We start from the raw sequence: 15,817 nt of genomic DNA, 5'->3' as shown, positions 1-15,817 counted from the left end.
GCAAATCAAAACCGATGCTCGCCACCGCATCCTACAAATAAAATTATATTGTATGAAAACTCATACAAGTCAAGGCCTGTGAAAATAAAATTTTTAATATTCGATTCGATATTCGGCATTTTTTTCTTGATTCGATTCAAAAGCTACTATTCAGTATTCGCACACCCCTAACTGTTTCTGTAATCACCGCATTTACTGGACTGTAATGAGAGGATTTTTTTTTCACCAATTTTCTTTGCCTGAAATGACACTCTTGTTATAACCTAATACTAGCCAAAGAATACCACAATGCACAACTTTAGACCTCTCCAGTTTCATGTTAAATGTTGGTAACACACACACTCAAGTCTGAATCCATCACTAGTCAAAACCGGTGTTGCTGCAGCATGTGTCCATTGCTAGTGGTTTCATTGGTGTGCAGTGGTGACCTCTGCTAGGAGGTTGCATCCGCCTGTTTGTTTAAGAATTAAGGTTTCAGAAGTGTTCCATACCTAATAAACTCAATGGAACCAAACATAGGATCTGGGCAGCAGACAAGGACAAAGAAAAATTCCCTGCGCACTCAACCTCTGCTCAAAAAGTGAATTTTTGTGGCCGTGACTCTACACACATAAAGGTAATGTCTTCTTCTGCCGCAGGGCCTCGCCCTAAATTAGTATTTTCATTTTTCCTAATTAAAGTGACAGAAAGGTCGCCTTTCACATTACAGTCTAGTAAATACTAGGGGAGTGCCAATATAGAATTTTGAACTTCAAAGCAAATTCGAATCGAATATAATATTTTCGAATATGAATAGTTTGTTATACAACAAATGTACAGGAAAATTACACACTGACTGTACTGCTTAACAGGAACACATATGTGGTTATTTAATGATGTCATGAAGGAAGGATAGCTGCTTGGTATGTTGGGGAACGAGCGACACCGTTGAGCACTTCACCGTTTTTCCAAACAACGGAAACAGCCGCTCACTAGACACTAGTCCCAAGGTGCTAATCTTGTCACAGTGCAAACCTTTAAGCATGCTTTCTCAATTGGGAGGAGCAATGGCAGCCGATTGGCAGGATGTTCATTGCAGTGTTCATCTTAGGATAACCCAGAAAATTGCTGGGTTTTGGACAGCCTGAAAAGACCTTCAAGCATTTGCTTTTATACTCTTGTTTTGGTGGAATGGGGCTAGCCGAGGTGGCAAATTGGAAAACGGACAAACTTCCCCAACAAGGCAGTCTAGGAATGTTGGCAATCCATTTTTAAAAAAAGGTAAGCGCGCAATGAAAACATGAACGAAAAAAAAAGCACATGCACATATTACAGACGTTTCATATGTGCTTTACTTGTGCATTTGCCTTCCTTAAAAATTGAAAACCGAGCAACAAGCTTTCAAACCAGACCAAGATGTCAGTCGCGCTCAGTAGGGACGTTGCGAACTATAGCAGCCTAAAAAAATGCTGACATTTCTGCTGAATTATTTGCAACCGTGGCTGATAAAACATTTTACACATTGGCACATTTGATTTAAAAAAAGATGTTTCAGTTGTGCACTCTAAAAACATGTTCTGAATACAGTAAAAGCTCGTTAATTCGACACCCGTTAATTCGGAAATTCGGATAATTCGGACGGCTCTATTGGTCCCGGCCGAAGTGAATGTTAATCTATGGGACCAAACCTTCGTTAATTCATCAGAATTGGGCTCCACACCGCATAATTCGGACAAATGTTGACGGCTGCCGCTACACAAAAGTGTGGTAAGGCAGCACTGGCACCACTGGAGCGAAACCGAAACCTGAGTGACATCGCCATCGTCATCAACTAGTGGGGGCGATCGCAGTGTCACCGAACGTCGGCGTCTTCTTTCTTCGCTGCTCCACTGCGCCTCCGACGCCATTTTCCCTTGTGTTGTGTCGGCACCGTCTCTTCTTGCGGAGTTCTCTTTTTTTCCCCGTTGTGACCGTGTTTACATGTGAGGCCCGAGCATGCGGCAGTAGCTGACGATGGCATCAGCGAGGTGTCAGCAGAGTCCACCCACGATGACTGCCCGACCTTCGATGCTGTCGTTCCCTCAGATATGACCTTTCAGGACTACATCGCGATTGATGATTGTGTCGCCATGACTGGCCTCCTGCCCGATCAAGAAATTATTAATGATGTCGCGAACTCATCACACCTCACGGGAAGTCTCGGAGGCTCTTTTGATATTAGAGGACGTTTGCCTGAGCACTTCCGACAGTTTGCGTGCTGTTGGCCATTTGGAAGAGTTAAGAAAAATTGTAATGTCAGCCGGAATCTGCGCGAAAACGCAGACGACCATTACAAAATACTTCAGCAAATAAAGGTATGCTTCTCCAACTTGATTTTAATGTTGTTTTTCCTGTTCATTCGTTAATTTGGCATTCGGTTAATTAGGACATTTTTTCCGGTCCCGTGAAATCCGAATTAACGAGCTTTTACTGTATACGTATTGATGTTTTGGTGTGGTTGAATACTTCAAATCGTAAGAGAGCCTTGAATCTAATCGAATACTGCACCATTCGAATCAAATATTCACACACCACTTGTAGACGCGGCCCTTAAAGAAGTAGTTCACACCTGTGTTTTCAACGAGCGCCGCCGGATGCTCCTCACAGCTGCACCGACCGGTGTGCCACCACGCACGGCCAGGCTGCCCTTCCCGACTGGCGTGCCCAGGCGCCTGCTGGAGGCGAGAGTCGCACTGCTGGTCCCGAGCCGGGACATCTTGGAGGCACTGCTGGAGGGTGTGCCACAGTACGCTCTCTTGCTGCTGCCCAATGCCGAGGGTGTAGCCTTGCGGCGGCTCTCCTAAAAGGTAGGGCAAACAAGCAAATTCGACTTGCAACAACACAGTAGCATCACGCTAATCCCCTTCAGATGCTACACATGTTGAGATAAAAATCGAAAACAAATCAATGTTGTACTACACTCAAACCTTGTTATGACAAAGGGAAAGCTAAAATTGCCTTGTTCAATCAGTTGCTGTGTTAGAGTATAACCTCGTTACAACGGATCTGTTAACAGACATTCGGATATTACATACCAATTTGCAGCGTTATGCCAACCTCCGTATCTGTTCCATTGATTGAGTTTCATTTACAACAGATTCTGGTACAGCGGACATTCGGATATAATTGACTAAAATGTCAGGCCAGCAAGGTGGTCAGGACTCCTTTACAGCGGACTTTTCTACCACGGACATAGTAAATTCAATAACTTCCGACTTCAAACATCGCTTAGCATACTTTCGGGACGGGAACAGCGCGCCGAGGATATCGACGTACCGATTTAAGAATGAAGGCCGCTGATCTCCGGTCTGTCAATGATCAGCTATGCCTAGCTGTAGCGACAAAAAATCGGTGCGCAGCGTGCTTGGTGTTGCGTTTTGGTACACTGACGCCCAAAATTGCTGCTACCGCTTCTCCAAGCGGTCGCTGCGCGGCGAGCTTGGCTGGGGGGGGTCCGCTGTCGATGTGCAAAATGCCAGTCTGCGGTTCTGAGGAGCCAGCGGGCGATGAGATTCGTTGCTTGCGATGAAAGACATTGCAGCTTCTTCGCTTTCGCATGTCCGCTAGCGCGATGTTCTTGCCCGCAAAGTTCGGACTTGTCTCGTACATAGGCACCGCGAGTGGAGTTAGGCCTAGTCACGACATCGAGTAGAAAGCTCGGTTGAGATGTGCGTGGCTGTGGTGCCCGATGTTTCAAAGTACGTTATGCTCAATTGCGAGTACAAAGAGTTGTCCCGCGGTGGTCTTCGTCATAAGCTCCGAAGTGCTGATAAGAAGAACCTCGAACAGCGGGTCCAACGAGTATTACAGTCACACATCTGCTATGTTCTACTCACGTCTACGCATGCCTGCGATGTTTGCGGTGAGTGCGGCGCGCTATCGTAATCTGATGATTGAGCTTCCGCTTGAGGCTGCCAAACTAAAGCGTTCTAAATTATCGTCGACCCGTGAACGCAGTTGCGCAATTTTCGACAGCCATGACCTTGCGACGCACAAGCAGCAGACGACGATCCCGAAGCGAGCATCACGGCAGAAGTAGCCAATCTGAGGCCTTGAATTCAACTTTTTGTACGCTTCAACTTTTTGTACGCTTGTTACTGAATGGAGGAGCTAGCAGAAACTTGAACACTGAGAAATGCTCTTTACGATGAGCCCAAAATGGTGGCGCCCGCTTGCGCCGTTTTCGCCAAGTTGGCAGACTCAAAAAAAATTTTTTTAGCACTTCTACGTAGTTTTCAGTAAAGATATTTTGGAATCATATAAAATGGGCTATAAAAACTGAAAATGCAATTTTCCAAAAATCTCATTTTTTTTTTGGTTCCGCGTTAAAAATAAGACCATGTTTGCGACTTAATTTTCTCCGGTTATAACAGACCCATTCAGTGTTTACATAAAAGCCTGTTGTAGCAGTACTCGGATTTTAAATACTCCCTTTACAACAGACCAAAATCCTCTTCACGATCATGGTCTGTTGTAATGAGGTTATACTGTATACCCATTATTGTCCTTTACAGAAATACATTCAGTGTAAACCTTTAAATGCAGCTAAATATTGAAATGCCCACATGTATAGAACAAAATATCGACTGGCGACTGCAATGCGGTGTCCCTTCGCATTTACTTCGTAAGGGGGGCAAAGGGATTTGAATTTATGGGTTCCGCAGAGCCCTAGTTTGTAGATTACAATATAGTTTCTTGCAAATCACGAAACTTTTTTTTAGCCATAAATTTCATTCAAATTTTACAGTGCAAACATCCTGAGAAAGTCGTGTAATCTAGGTTCCGCAGTAATTACTCTACAACAGACTGAAATATTCACTATCGAGGTCTGCTGCAGTAATTGTACACCTTGACTCAGTAGAAAGCATCAAAAACATTAATGCCAAGTGTGCAGAGCAAGATTTGATACCAGAGTGCATTTGCAGCATTGCCGCCACAGAAAAAAAAAAACAAGCAGTCACTGGTGTGGGGTCTCAAGAGAAATGCTCACGAAACACATAGGTGCAGTCGAATATTCGAATGAATATTACAGTATTCGAATACGCTTCGAAATGAATGAATAGACATATATAAACCGCATGTAACCCCCTGTAAAGGTGGTCTCACTGCAGTGGACGTGTGCTATACCGTGAATACACCTTTCCAGGAGAAATCCGCACTGTCGCGAAGCTTCACCTCAAGTTTAAATGAACATACAGTAAAACCTCGTTAATTCAAAGCCACTGGGACTGTCAAAAATCTAATTAAGTGGGTTTTCGAATTAACCAAACATACAAAAAGCGGGATGAAAGGAACTTTGAATTACTGGAAGTAATCAGAGGTGGTCGTTTGCTGTACCTGCTAGTTTGTGGCTACAAGGGTTATGTCTTCCAGCAATACGTGGTCCCAACTTTGCGGCTAAACTGGGGAAACGGCGGGCCTCGCTGCTGCCAGCGCAAGAAAAAAAAAAAGAAAGAGGAAAAAAAAATGGTTTCGTGGTCAACTGAAATGCGCGCCTGCGGAAAATACATGCTTCGCTGCAACACAGTAGTGACACGCGGGCAGCATGTCACCTGCTCCTTGCAGCGTCAGCGCGTCATGATGCGACCATTTGACCATTCTTCCTGGTAAAATAAAGAATTTAATAATGACCAATGTGACGGCATTCGCGATGTGTTCTGGGTGGAAAAGATGATCATTGAAGCTTTCGAACTGAGTTTTCGAAGTAGGCGTTGCAGGCAAGTACTCCACCAGCAGTGCAAGTACGCAAATTGCCGGAACAACCGCCACTCGGAGGTTTGCATACATCGCGAATTCCGTCAGACTGCCCTTCACTAATTTCTCTATGTTCCTAGAAAGAATGGGTAAATCATGACGCGCTGACGTTGAGAGAAGCATGCGTCACGCTGCTTAGTGTGTCACCGCTGTCTTGCAATGAAGCACGTCTTTTCCGCAGGCGCATATTTCAGCTGACCACGAGACCGCCTTTTGTTTAGTTTTTTTCTTGCAATGGCAGCAGCGAGGCTGGGATGCTTCACTTGTCACTCATTAGTATTGCTACACTGCATTGCCTTGTGGCTCCTAAGGGCCATCGTTTCTGCGGATTTGCAGCTAAATCGGGATCGGGGAATCGGCACATGGCACCCAAAGTTTTCGAAGTAACCGGGCTGGTACCGACCGCCGCTTCAGATATTGCAAAATGCGGGGCCAAAGAAATCCTAATTATACGAGATTTCAAAAGAACGGAGTTCGAATTAATGAGGTTTTACTGTATTACCCTCACACCGATTCCTCATTTTTTAAGTTTAAAAGCTTGTTATACCGGCTTATATGCTCTAAGTAGAGTAAATTTTAAAACCTAACATATTTTACAGGTTATCACTAGCATTCTATCGAAAGTCAAATCCTGCTATTACTCGAAGTTGCTTCCAGTTGCCTTTGGACCAAAAAGAATGACATATGCATATCCCTTGTTTAAACTTTAAAAGTATTGCGCTGGTTAGTTGGGTCACGACAAATATGCTCATTTTTCTTTATAATATGTGATAAACTATTTGAATTCGCTTCGACCAAATCATTATTCGCTTCGGACCTAAAATTTACTATTCGCACAAGTCTACAAATAACACATTAAATGCCAATATAACACACAATGTACAGTGAATGTGGCGTGGCAACATTCGACCCACCACAGACCTCAGACCTCCCACGAGAGACGACTTGAACAATTCCAAGCCCCAAGCAAAGTGATTGCTGTTCCTCATGTCAGGCCCGTAGCCAGGAATTTTTTTTGGGGGGGTGGGGCACTTGCTGGAAACCATGACTATTTCAGAAAAACATCTATTTTTATTATTTATTTTTGGTAAAAACACCTACTTCACCAGAATTTCAAGGGGGGTGGGGTGCCCTAGGGTCCCCCCCCCCTGGCTACGGGCCTGCCTCATGTGCTCACCTCAGCTAGCTATCAGGGAGGCGTTACCGTGGGAATAGATATGCATTACATGCATGTAATTTCTATGACTAGCTCTTATTTTTGCTTAGATTCAGAAAAAAATACTGGAGAAATCCAATTGTTTGGCAATTATGCCCACCATCCAGACTAGAGTCTCCCTTGAAGAGAAATGTTGCAGGCATCCTTACCCTTTCAAGGCGCTCACGTTCCTTTTCTTGTGCGTGAGCTTGCTGTTGAGCGTCCAGGTGCTCGAGGAAGTCCTTTCCCCACACAGCGAATATCTTGTTGGACCCGCTGTATGTTGTGATGAACTTCTCGATTTCTTTTCGCAGCTGAAAACCAAATGTCAACAAAGCTCAGCATGCCAGAATGAAAAAAAAAATGTCTCGAGTGTCCAGCACATACTTAAAGCATTAGTCAGGTGTTACAAGCAGCAGCACAGGTAAAAAGAGCGGACTCAAAATCATCAAATTAACATTGCAAGTGTAGCACAGACACTGTAACGTTGCCATTTTGAAGGGCCCCTCATTGGTCCTCATTGCAATTTATGCTTACGCGATGGAAGTTGTAAAGCATCACATAAAGTACGTCTGAAATATTTTTTTAAGCCTGTTCATTACTGAAAAATGAACTGTGTTAACTTGTCACACTGTGAATATCGATCACCGTCAGTGGAAGCACACACCCCACCCCTCTTCCTCTTTGCTTTATTAGCAACCACAAAGATCCTTTCCCCGCTATCTCCCATGTGGTGTGAGCAGAGACTGTGTCCCACTCACTTGACCAGTCCAATCATTTTACAGCGTAGCTGTTAAGCTTTTCGTTTGTCCGTTTCGTGCAAACAGAAACTATCATCAACATCAAGAACGACCTTTACCTTATATGGCATCTCGCGTTGCCTAGCAGCTGGCACAGCTGCGCCTAGCACGTGCAACACAATAAGTTAAGCATGATCAAGCCTAATTAAGCTCTGAATAATTAAGTCATGCATAATTAAGACAAATTACTAAGCTAACCCGCATTAAGTAGAGTTTGCCTAGCCAGGTAGGGGGTTAAGCCAGGCCGGATCAACCTAGATGAAGGTAACCCAAATATTGAAACTGATGATTCCGACCTTCAACGATTAAGCCAGTCGTATGTGTGCGGATATGCTAATCCGCATTAGTGTAATCTGGATTAAGACAGATACAGATTGAGTGGTGGTTGATTAAGCTCTGCTCCGTGAATCCGTGCCAGATTAAGCCATGCTTGCTTAAGTAGATTAAGCAAATCCCATTAGTGCCCCGACCGAGTCTGTACTAGGTTGGCCCCCAGCTCTGCCGTTAGTCCAGCTATGCACCACTAGGGCAAGCTGCCCAAATGTTTCTTGTCCCAATTCACTTCGCAGTGCATTTCCAGTGGCGGTATGCGCCACAAGAAAATGGGTACAGAGCTGCTGAACACAAAGGAGAATAAAGGTTCCTGGCAGTGCAACACTTTGTTTACACCGAAATGATGTGGAGATTCTCGCTGTCAGGAGAGAAGTTATGATTATACTAATACAAAGCAGTTTCAGGGCTCCTTTAAGAGGGGAAGCAGTTGTTAGACAGTGTTATATTGTTTAGGCTCGGATGATGAAAACTTCAGCGATTATACAGTAAAAGCTCATAAATTCAAACTTGAAGGGGACTATAAAATTGTTCGAATTAAGTGGAGTTCGAATTAGCGGGCAGGCGCTAGAATGAACAGACATCGCGCCACACTGTGCGGAGAGAACCCAGAGACACCACCTCTGGACTCGTTCCCGCAAATTAGGCGATACTACACATTTGTGGCAGGTAATTGCGTAAATTAAGTTCATGCTCAAACAGAGAACGGAATTTAGTGATCAGTCAGTGATACGCCAAAACGAGCAGCGACTTGCATTCACGTGAGCAGTGAGCTTAATGCCAAAATACACGAAGCTATTTGTGCTCCAAAACATGTTCATTTACGTGACACAGTTAACGCAATCAAAATTTAAGGTCTTTCTTTTTTAGTTTATTTATAGAACAATATTGAAATTGTCCAAGGGGACACGGCTAAAGGCAAACATTGCCTGACTGGGCCGTGCCACCCATACAGCAGTAGCAGCAGACAGACGACATTTACAACCATAAAATCATACATGGAAATCAATCGCTACACTTGTTTTACACAGAAGAAAGTAATGAGTAATTTCGGTGATCATTCTGGGCCGATTTCTGTGTGGAGGGACGAAAGCCAGAGGGCTCCCAGTTCGAATTAACTGTTGTAGATGCTGACGCGTGTGAATTATCAGACGTTTTCCCCCATAGAAATACATAGGGCTGTGCCGGGACCAGGGCGTCAGTTCGAATTAGCAGTAAGTTCGAATTAACCCAGTTTGAATTAATGAGCTTTTACTGTATATATCTTCATGTGCCAATACCTAATACAAACTCAGGCTTTATGTAAATATGCCATTTTAAGATTAGTTACTGAAAACATATGATGACATTTTTATTGAACTGGCTGAACAGATCTAGCTGAATTAACCATCATTGTATTCTACAGTGATGCTACCGAGGACTTCTGATTTGGAGCAATTTTCGGAGCAGAAAAATTTCGATTTTGGAGCACTTTGGAGCAGATAATTTTACATCTGGGAGCACTCTGGAGCAGATAATTTTACATCCTGGAGTACACTGCAGAAGCATATTGCATTAACATTCAAGCACCTGAATAATATTATGGAACTCTTATGAAGCCTAGAAATATTTCGATTCATTGCAAATCTCAGGAGGAACTCCATACTTCACTGGCTAATGAAAAAATAAGGGCTCATGCAGTTGAGTGTTCTGGACTAACCTCTTCGTCGACTATTTTCGACACTAGCAAATAAACACAATACCAGGATCAATAAAATTGCAATTTATGAAATAACACTCTAAATACATCTATGTGGTTATCAGCAGACGTGGTAGACAAACGCCGTGATGTACAGCAGTGCCTCAATGGCAAAGAGCCACACTGTCCCTAATGCATTCCCCTAAGAAGACTCCAAGGCGAAAGCCAGGTTCTTTTTTTTGACGATCGACGAGTAGATCCTCTCCCTCCCTTTCTGCAAGCTTTCTGCACCTCACCTGGTTTTGCACTAGCTCCCTGATCGGCGCACCGATCACGGAAGCAGTGTAAAGCAACGTAGTCATGGGATGACGTCATTACATGACAACACAATATATGACACCATGATAACGTCACAAGTTTTGACGATCTGTGACGTGACGATGACGCCATCACATGATTATTTTTTGCATCAATCGATTGACGCCGCCGACTGTCAATTTTCGTGTTTGATAAAGCATCTAAGGCTTTCGCATTAATATTGCGTATTGAACGTTAACAACCTGGCCTTACATACCAAACTGTCCTCCACCATGTCACCTCCTTGCCATGCGCGAAACAGCTTCGCTTATCATCCACTTCACAGAGTGAAATGGCTCCTCAATTTTTTTTCATTTTTATTGTGATAGCAATTATACGTACGCTCTCCGCGGATTTTTGCCGTCGCCGTTGCCGTAATTTTCCGTATAAAGTCCAAACTAATAACATCACCACGCGCATTCTAGCCGCGGGTAAAAGCTCACGAGCGCTGGCGACGAATGCGGCTCAAGCGGAGATTAAACTAGCCGGCCGTCTGTCTCCGTCGCACGGAGAGCGCATGAGATAACATCTTCCCGCGTGCGGGCCTGCCGTGGATTGCTCATCAAACAGAGAGGAAACGCCCCGCCCATCTTTCATAAGGAGCATGAAGGGACGCCAGGGGAGCGGGGGGGGGGGGGACTGCATCGTTGCAAAGGCACAGTCGCTTGCGCGCGCTATCTCGAGGCATCAGGAGACTGCTCGTAAACTTGCTGTGCTCTCAACGCTTACTTTGCGTTTAGAGAACTCAGAGCACGAAAAGGCTTCGCTTCCTGGAGCGGCCATATTTCCTTAAACCAGCGTTTTGTTGAGTTACGCGAGATCGGATCCAAGCGAGCTAGCTGCTAGCCTTACTTCGCTTAACAATACAATTTGTTGGTATCGCATTCATTGCTTCGCCCTTAAGCGAAACTGAGTTCTTTTTTAACTGTCAGCTAGTAACCCTGGAAAGCGAGGGGCAGACGTGTAACATGGCGTAGCCACTTCACTGTAGGCCGTCAGCGATGGGCCCGCTACTGACAGCTGCCCATTTGTGGCTGCTCCGACCAGGAGATATGCTTTTATTAACGAGATGACATTTTAAAAAAAGCTAGCAAAAAATTCGAATTGGAACCCTAGCACGTGAGCTCAAAAGGGCAGGGCCTTTTAGGGGGTATTTACCACAGAGTGATTACAAACTCGGATGTGTAGTGGAAGGAAATACGAAAAAGCTCTTCTGGATGAAGATCCATAGATAAAGTATATCTGTGGAAAAGTGTCAACGCGTTCCCATTTTTCGCGTGCTCTTCCATAAACGTGAAGCAAGGAAAATTCGATATTGTCCCATATATCTATGCTAGCGATCCCAGATTTCATTCCGCGATGTACAAAAACAGAAGTGACAGACATTTTAGCGGCACACATGTAGTTATTACTGAACATTGCTTTCCTTACGTGCCATGCGACGCTTGAAACGAGCTATCAGCAGCGTTTCTAGAACAGATAACGTCCGCCGATGAATCGCCGTCGCACTTTCTCGCTACCGATAGGCCTATAGACGCCACGAGCCTCTGCGGAGAGCGCGTTTTGCTGTCGAGCCGACTTGCAGAACAGAAGCTGCGTCGGCACCGTGCATGGCATCGTGGCTTACTCGGGACGCACGCGCGAGCGCTATTTATTCAGCGGAATAATTCTTGGTCCATGGTTGTGACTTTGGCAGCCCCAAGATCAAGCTGGACATGTTCTGACGCGCCGGCGGTGCAATTGCCGGTGATAGACGCCCCAAAAGCCGAGACTTTGGCGCAGTTTGGCACAATTTTCGTCGTTATTATATCAGGATGGCAGCAGTGAATACAATTTGGCGCACTTTGGCGCAGTTGGCGCAGGAGTGGAATCAGATTCTACACATGCCAAAGAGCGCAACAAGCGCAATTTTAAGGTTCTACTTTTCACAGAACAAAAGTTATGAAGCATCAAAGTTGTCATTTTGAATGACAGAAAAAGCACTTTATTTCAGCCTTTCTAAAAAAAATATAACTTCCTGAAGTCACATTTGGCACCCTGCAGCCCTCACTCAACACAGTTTTTCAGCAAGACAGAAGTGATCATACCGTATTTATTCGAATGTAAGCCGATGTTTTTTTTTTTCAAAAAAGCGATGTGCGAAAGTGGGGGGGGGTCGGCTTAGATTAGAGTACAATGATTAAGTTTTCTTTCTTTCCTGGCTTTGTGAATTTCGGGGGTCGGCTTAGAATCGGGGCCGGCCTAGATTCGAGTAAATACGGTAACTGAGTGGGTGAAAGCTGGGGAAACTGTCAGAAGACTAAGGCTACAAAAAATTGGAACAGGGAAAATATAGCAATGAACATCATACTATTCGTTGGTAATGTGACATAAAAATCTGTAATGGCTAAAATGATCTAGGATGCACAAAACTTGGAGAGGTTATGCATCAGTAATGGCAGAATCTAAGAAAGATTTCCGAAAAATCCGACAGCTTTAGCAGTTTTCAGTCCCAAAAAGCAAAAGATGTTGGAGACATTTGCGAATGCTCTCAACATTGCCAGTATATCATTCTTGAAATGAGAAACCAGTGAGGGAGTTCCTGCGACTGGCGTCAACACCCCGAAAGCGGAAGAATGCGACACCTGGTTTAATGCAGTTGCGTTGTCCTGCAAGACATTGAGAGTCAAATGCCAACAGCGACATTGCAATGGCACGCACACAAAAAGCACTGCATTTCTGCAGAAGCAGCAGACACCTACCCTCGGGATCTCGACCTGCAGCCGCTGCCTCTCCTTGGCCTCAAGGAGGAGGCGCCCTCCTCGATTTGTAAGGCGCGATGGATCCGTGGCGAGCTTTTCCAGCTCAAGCGACCTGGACCACAGGGCGTCGTGCCGCTCCGCTTTGGCTATGATCATCTTGTTCTCGGAGTAGAACTCCTTCAGGGCCTTCAGCTGCTCCTCCAGCAGTGCCAGTCGTTCCTCGGAAATATCTGGAAAGGCATAATGCTAGAGTGAACAAAAATGCATTCCACAGGCAATAAACAGAGCATGAACACATTGATGAATTTCTCATTTCCAGTTGGCGGGGGTGGAACTGCCCAAAGCATTTTGGTGCAGCTTGGAGAAGGCTCATTATGGAGCAGGCCAATATGAAATTTGCAGCCTTTGACAGTGAAGCCACCTGCTGCACGCAAATTTTGATAAACTTGGTAAACCTTTAATTAGGGGCAGCCATTTCAAAAGACGAAAGGTGCATTACTGCGACAGCAAGGCAATCTTTGAAAAATAACGCAACGCATCATTTATCATTCTTGCAATGCATGAGAATGGGCAAAGTACCTTGAAAGCAGCTTGAATTGAGAGGATGCTCTCTCCAATGCCATAAAATACCCTAAATACCACAAAATACTGCAGCCTTGAACCAGACGTCTCATGCACTGATCCATTTGTGGTCGTAGTGGATCTTAAGCCAGCTATGCTGCAATGCTCAATATAGTAAGGGTATGCCAAGTGATTCAAAAGTGATTATCGCATAAGGCAAATAAAATGTGAATAGTGAATCAAAATGCTAAAGTAAATTAAAGTGAATGAAATGTAAATTAACACCTCGGCAACCAAGCCTCAGCAGGTAGAACCAGTGGAGAGGTCTAGCTGACCAAAAGAGAATATGCGGTAACAGTGCAATCAACTGAAAACGCCGTCAAAGTAATTTAAGGAGTCTCATTAGCTAAGGGGACTATAATCTTTCATGCAGTAGGTGCTGCAAAGATGGTCCATAGATGGGCCGCTATAAAAAAAGCAATCTCAGTAACTTTAAAAAAAATTGATGAAATGAAGATTCGACAAGCGCGATTTGTGGCTGCGCCGGCTAGGACACGTAAAGGGGAGTTAAATGCTTTGTTGTGTTGCGGTGTAAAAACATGCCTAGCACGATACTTCAAATTTGTTTATTGGCCTACGATTGCACAATTTTCCACAGAACTAATGTCTGACACTTCTAAAACTGACCTAAATAACAATTAAAGGACCCCTGAAACACCCAGAAGGAGTCTTTTGTATCATCAAACACGCGATTGATGATACAAAAAATGCCTTCGCTCGTTTGCCTCTTTCCTTCGCTATGCTCAGATCATCGGCTTGTCCCTCCTCCTCGCCATGTGAGAAGGAAGAGCAGCAAGCACTGCACACCTGCGAGCGGACAAACAGGTCTTGTAGATGACGAGCAGACGACATGTGGATGTCACGGCAAACGCCGAGATGAGGAATGCCGAAAGGCACGGAGAGGAGAAGGAATTGTTTCTTGGAATTTGTGGGGCGCCCGTGGTTCGCAGCGCTGCCACGTTTGGCATTGTTGATCGTTGTGGCATTATCGGAAGTGGTTTAGGGGCCCTTTAACATGTGTACAATTTTGAGAATGGAACTCAACGGAAATAAGTGCGAACAAATGTGAATTTCTCACACTAGAACAGCTGTGACCCACATGGTCTGTCTAGCAACAACAGCAACACAGCCTTTCTAATGGTACATTCGACAGGTCACTTTCGAGCGCTCCAGAGCTCTCGAGCGACGCGCGTCATGTTCGGCTGGTCGAAATCGAGCGCTCTGAATACGTTCGGCTGGTTCTTTCAGAGCACCACGCTCCATCTCAGAGCACTCCAAGGCGCTCTCACTTTGAAGTCTGAGCGCGACCGAGATCTGGCACAGCTCCGGTCACGCAAGTAAGATGATTTCTGTCAGTGCGTCATCCGCTGCGGCGTTTGTAGCAGAAGTCCTGTGCGAGCGTCGTCCGTGTTCTGCAGTACACTGCTTCGCAACCTCAAGGACGCACGCTACATGAAGCATGCCGAAGAAACGGTACGTGAAGGCTTTAGACACGCCATCGGTGCTTCTTTCTGTCATGGAAGCCGAAGACGACGGTAGCAGCAGGAGCGGCTCCGACAACATCCGTAGCGTCCGCGAAGACAAGTTTGATGAACTGTTTGGCCCCCAGAAAGGATACCTTAAGTCATTAATTATGTTGGAAGCGCAGTCCGGACATACTATACCAAGAAGGAGGTAAGCAATGAAATGAAATAAATACCACAAAATAAACTACAAAAAAAAGAAAACAAAAGTACAATACTTTGTTTTTCTTATTATCAGCACGTAATCAGTTTCGCAAGGTTTTTACATCTCGAATTACGTATTTCCGCTTTCGGTTTCTGGTTGCTCCAGCGAGATCCTGTACTTTCGGCTCGGACAAGCTTTCTCCGTTTCCAATCTCGAGCTTCCCAAGTGTCGTAGCAATCCGAGTCAAAGCGTGGCGGCGCCCAGTCGAATGCACCAATAGTAACGATACCTTTCTTGGAAAGTGTAGAGGAAAGCGAAGAGTGCCCTTTGATATCCCTAATGAAACCTTAGTTTCATCGTCCCTGCTGAACATCCAGTTTCATACTTCTAGTGTAGGGCGACGACTTGAATACACATCACTGATGTGGGACCTGTGCCAGTGTGCCTCACTCGATAAACTAGAGGGCGTTCAAAAACCACTCTGCCCTTTTAATCCAGAAAACCTTGCACAGAACCATAGGCAAATGAAAAACAGCCGAAGCTAGAATTAATAACAATGCGTAGAAAGTCGTCTCGCAGTACCATATGCCCACACCACAAGGTATTCCACCACTTCACACTCCTTCCTCTCCTCGCATACAGAAAGTAGCATTCA

At 44.9% G+C, this 15,817-nt stretch overlaps 2 protein-coding genes across 2 annotated transcripts in view; one reads left to right on the top strand and one right to left on the bottom strand.

The window, feature by feature from the left end:
* LOC119383956 (KRR1 small subunit processome component homolog) overlaps nt 1-15,817 on the top strand; it is a 368,573-nt gene that overhangs the window by 62,886 nt on the left and 289,870 nt on the right. The window lies entirely within an intron of this gene.
* Nucleotides 1-15,817, bottom strand: part of LOC119383954 (protein regulator of cytokinesis 1) — a 67,143-nt gene that overhangs the window by 22,012 nt on the left and 29,314 nt on the right. The window contains exons 7-9 of the mRNA XM_037652232.1: nt 12,874-13,103; nt 7,138-7,281; nt 2,588-2,818 (exon numbers count right to left, since the gene is read on the bottom strand). Of these exons, the coding sequence (XP_037508160.1) occupies nt 2,588-2,818; nt 7,138-7,281; nt 12,874-13,103 (605 nt within the window). The remainder of the gene's footprint in view (nt 1-2,587; nt 2,819-7,137; nt 7,282-12,873; nt 13,104-15,817) is intronic.

Source organism: Rhipicephalus sanguineus, chromosome 2, assembly GCF_013339695.2.
Source record: "Rhipicephalus sanguineus isolate Rsan-2018 chromosome 2, BIME_Rsan_1.4, whole genome shotgun sequence".
Taxonomy (NCBI): Eukaryota; Metazoa; Arthropoda; class Arachnida; order Ixodida; family Ixodidae; genus Rhipicephalus; species Rhipicephalus sanguineus.
The sequence above is the reverse complement of the archived record's forward strand: the minus strand, read 5'-3'. Positions and strand labels throughout refer to the sequence as shown.